This window comes from Ornithodoros turicata, chromosome 4 (genome assembly GCF_037126465.1).
Source record: "Ornithodoros turicata isolate Travis chromosome 4, ASM3712646v1, whole genome shotgun sequence".
Classification (NCBI taxonomy): domain Eukaryota; kingdom Metazoa; phylum Arthropoda; class Arachnida; order Ixodida; family Argasidae; genus Ornithodoros; species Ornithodoros turicata.
In genome coordinates this window covers 76,835,606-76,838,895 of record NC_088204.1, presented here as the reverse complement: position 1 = coordinate 76,838,895, position 3,290 = coordinate 76,835,606, and the positions used below count along the sequence as shown (strand labels likewise).

The 3,290-nt window shown below is 40.8% G+C and overlaps 1 protein-coding gene across 1 annotated transcript; it reads left to right on the top strand.

Moving 5' to 3' along the window:
- Positions 1 to 528: 528 nt before the first annotated feature.
- On the top strand, positions 529 to 2,678 carry LOC135393497 (cytosolic Fe-S cluster assembly factor NUBP2 homolog). Its single transcript, XM_064623907.1, has 8 exons — positions 529 to 554; positions 782 to 909; positions 1,004 to 1,092; positions 1,169 to 1,278; positions 1,335 to 1,489; positions 1,590 to 1,700; positions 1,768 to 1,837; positions 2,472 to 2,678. Exons 1-8 carry the CDS (start codon positions 539 to 541, stop codon positions 2,597 to 2,599), a joined length of 807 nt encoding a protein of 268 aa, XP_064479977.1. The 5' UTR covers positions 529 to 538; the 3' UTR covers positions 2,600 to 2,678.
- Positions 2,679 to 3,290: the final 612 nt, after the last annotated feature.

Here is a 3,290-nt window from a genome sequence, read left to right as displayed (position 1 = left end):
TATCTCTTTCTTTGTATTTCCGCGCCGAGACTGGGAGGTGACACGGGTTCGAATCCTGTCACCGGCTGTGCTGTCTGAGGCTTTCCCTGGGTTTTCCGAAGACTTTACAGACGAATGTCGGCACAGTTCCCCCTGAAGTCGGCCCAAGGCGCATACTAACCCCACCCCCCCCTGTCCCCTACTCCTTCCTGCTGTCCTCTCTCCATCTGTCCACGTCTGTACACCACTTATATCCACAGTTGCTTCGCGGTGCTAATATGGAATTAATAATAAAAAATCTTTGTATAGCGTATTATTGGATCACATTTATCAACAGGTAAGACGCTTCAGCATGCTTCACAGCTACGTAAATGCTGTATCTGCTCTCTGTCTCTCTAATTTATTGAGCAATCGAATTACAGTGCTCCCACTTTTCTTCGAAATGTTCCGCGACACAAACGCGCATTTGGAGTTTTGCCGCCGCGGTGCCGTGCGACACCCGTTGGCTAGCTTTCTGGCTTCGCAAGCTTCAATCAAATCCAATTCAAATCCAAATAAGATGGCGGCCCCCACAGGTAACCGCAATGTGGTTGTTCGATGTGTACAACGTGAAAGAGCTCAAAGAAATGTTATCAACAAAAACTGTACCGCAATGTCTCTCCGTAAACTGTCTATCTGCTCTTACCTGCTTGCGAAAACTTGCAGACGATGTCTGCCACAAAAACTGCAGATCGTTGAACTGAGATACGATTAAGCTTGACACCTGAGTGATTGAAATGACATTTCTTAATGTTAACGGCAGGTGAGGAACGCCGGTCCGTTCTACCGGGTGTGCAACACATCCTGCTAGTCCTGTCCGGAAAAGGGGGCGTTGGGAAAAGTACTTTTGCAACGCAGCTCGCGCTCACACTTGTCCACAGTGGCAAAAAGGTAAAATAAAAATGGTCATACTTGCCTTATTTAAAAAAAAAAATTAATTGCCATATCGAGACATACTTAAACAGCATTTGTCTCGATACATCAGGTAGGGCTTTTAGATGTGGATCTTTGTGGCCCAAGTATTCCGAAAATGCTCAACTTGGAAGGACGTGATATTCACCAATGCAATGAAGGGTGCATATACTGTTTTCGTTTTTTTCTACCAACGGTACAAAGACAACGTATTAATACCTTTTTGCGAAAATTTCAGGTGGGTGCCGGTTTATGCAGACCAGAGCCAAAGGCTCGCAGTCATGTCGATAGGATTTCTGCTAAAAAATAAAGACGATGCTGTCATATGGAGAGGACCCAAGAAACACGGTCCGTTTCCCTATCGGTAACGCGGGAATGAAATAATGTGTGTGTATCTATTGCAGCCATGATTCGTCAGTTTTTGTCAGACGTCTATTGGCAGGACTTGGACTACCTGGTCGTGGACACCCCACCTGGAACGTCGGACGAGCACATGTCCACCGTCGAGGTTCTTCGGGGTCTGAGCCCTGACGGAGCTATCTTAGTAACCACTCCTCAGGTAGCAATTTTGTTATAGAATATTGCAATAATAATTTTATTGCATAACACAAAATTGCTCCTTTGTACTCTTCCATCTTATTAACAACCGCCGCTTGCAGGCCCTGTCTGTTGGCGACGTCCGTAGAGAGCTGACGTTCTGTCACAAAACTGGAATTGCAGTCGTCGGTATTGTCGAAAACATGAGCGGATTTTCCTGTCCACATTGCTCCGTAAGAAACGCTTTAGGTTAAAATTGCGTCAATTGAGCTTAGAAGGAAAAATGTCATAATTTTGCAGGAATGTTCCAACATCTTCTCAAAGGGCGGTGGAGAAGAACTGGCAAAGTATGCCAATGTGCCTTTCCTCGGTAAATATTATCTTTATCTAATCAGTCAGTCTGTGATTGTTACGTCTTCTGCACTACCGTTTGGCAGTACTACTACATACTTCATGGACTGGCCAACTAAATGCACAGTCGAGACACCTTAAAACTTTGACATGTTACAGTTGACACGTCAATAATATTTTCGAACTTGGCTAATTGGTGTTATCTAATTAATTAAAAAAGCACAATGAAGAAGCGCAGACGACTAAAACATACGATTGCTACAAATGTTCAGTCCGTTTCATTCGTGTTGAGAGTTGAGAGCTCCACATTTTTGTTTAAATCTTACCAGTGCATGTTTTTTGGGACACCCTGCATCATAGTGTTACCATTATTGTTTATCATTGAATCGTAACCCGACAGCACCAAAGCTCGACACAACGTATACATTGTGCATTGGTATTACATTTATTTATTTATTACCTTTATTATTACCTTTTTATTACCTTTATTTATTTATTTATTTGTGTATTACCTTTTGTCAAACTAGTAAGTAATTTGGCGTATAGCACATCAGTTCCCACCAAGTAAGCGGGTAATGATGTCACTTACTTTGTGGTCTTCCATCAAGAGGTTATTTTTTTAAATGTTACTTTTTGTTACTTTTGGTGTGCAGGTTGTGTTCCCATTGATCCCAACCTGGCACTCAGTCTGGAACATGGTGAAAACTTCATGGAAGTCCACAAGACATCCTCCACTGCAGGCGTGTTGCGAGATATTGTTGAAAAGATTGTATCCCGTTAGAGTTATGGCATTAGTCATTAGTATAAATATGATGTAAATAACATATATAAGTCAAGAATAAATGCCTCTATATTTGTTACTTTGTGACCATCCAATCCTTCACTTTTTAATACATCTATATGTATTGTTAAGTACAACACATAAGGCCAGGAGGGTCTGCAAGACGTGATTTACGATTAGAATATTCGAGTGAAATCACAGTTCGCAGGAGCTTACGTGAATGAACTATGAGGAAGAAGGGTGAAGACAATGGTGGTGGTGATGATCCTCCCTTACAAGGTAGTTCTACCAAATAATATGTTCGATAATTTTTTAATGTATATATTATATGTGTTAGAAGAGAATTTTAATATTAGAAGAGAATCACAATATTATATAATTGACGAAGACAGTGGCACTGTCGAAATGTCGACCCCTTGCCCATTTTACTTTTTAACGTCTCCCTATGTAATAAACTAGTGTTTGTAACTTCCCTAAAACCTGTTTCCGCATCTTTTTTTGCAACCTCCATAAAACTTTGTGGCCGTTTGATAATCTTCTTACCTCAACCTATTATATTTATTATATAGATACATATATTTTGATAATAATAGAGAAGAATAAAAGTTTAGAAGGCCATGAAGTAAATACAGTTATGAAGGAATGAAAGGCAAACAACGAAGGTAGGGGAAGTAAAAAACTGGGCGATTTA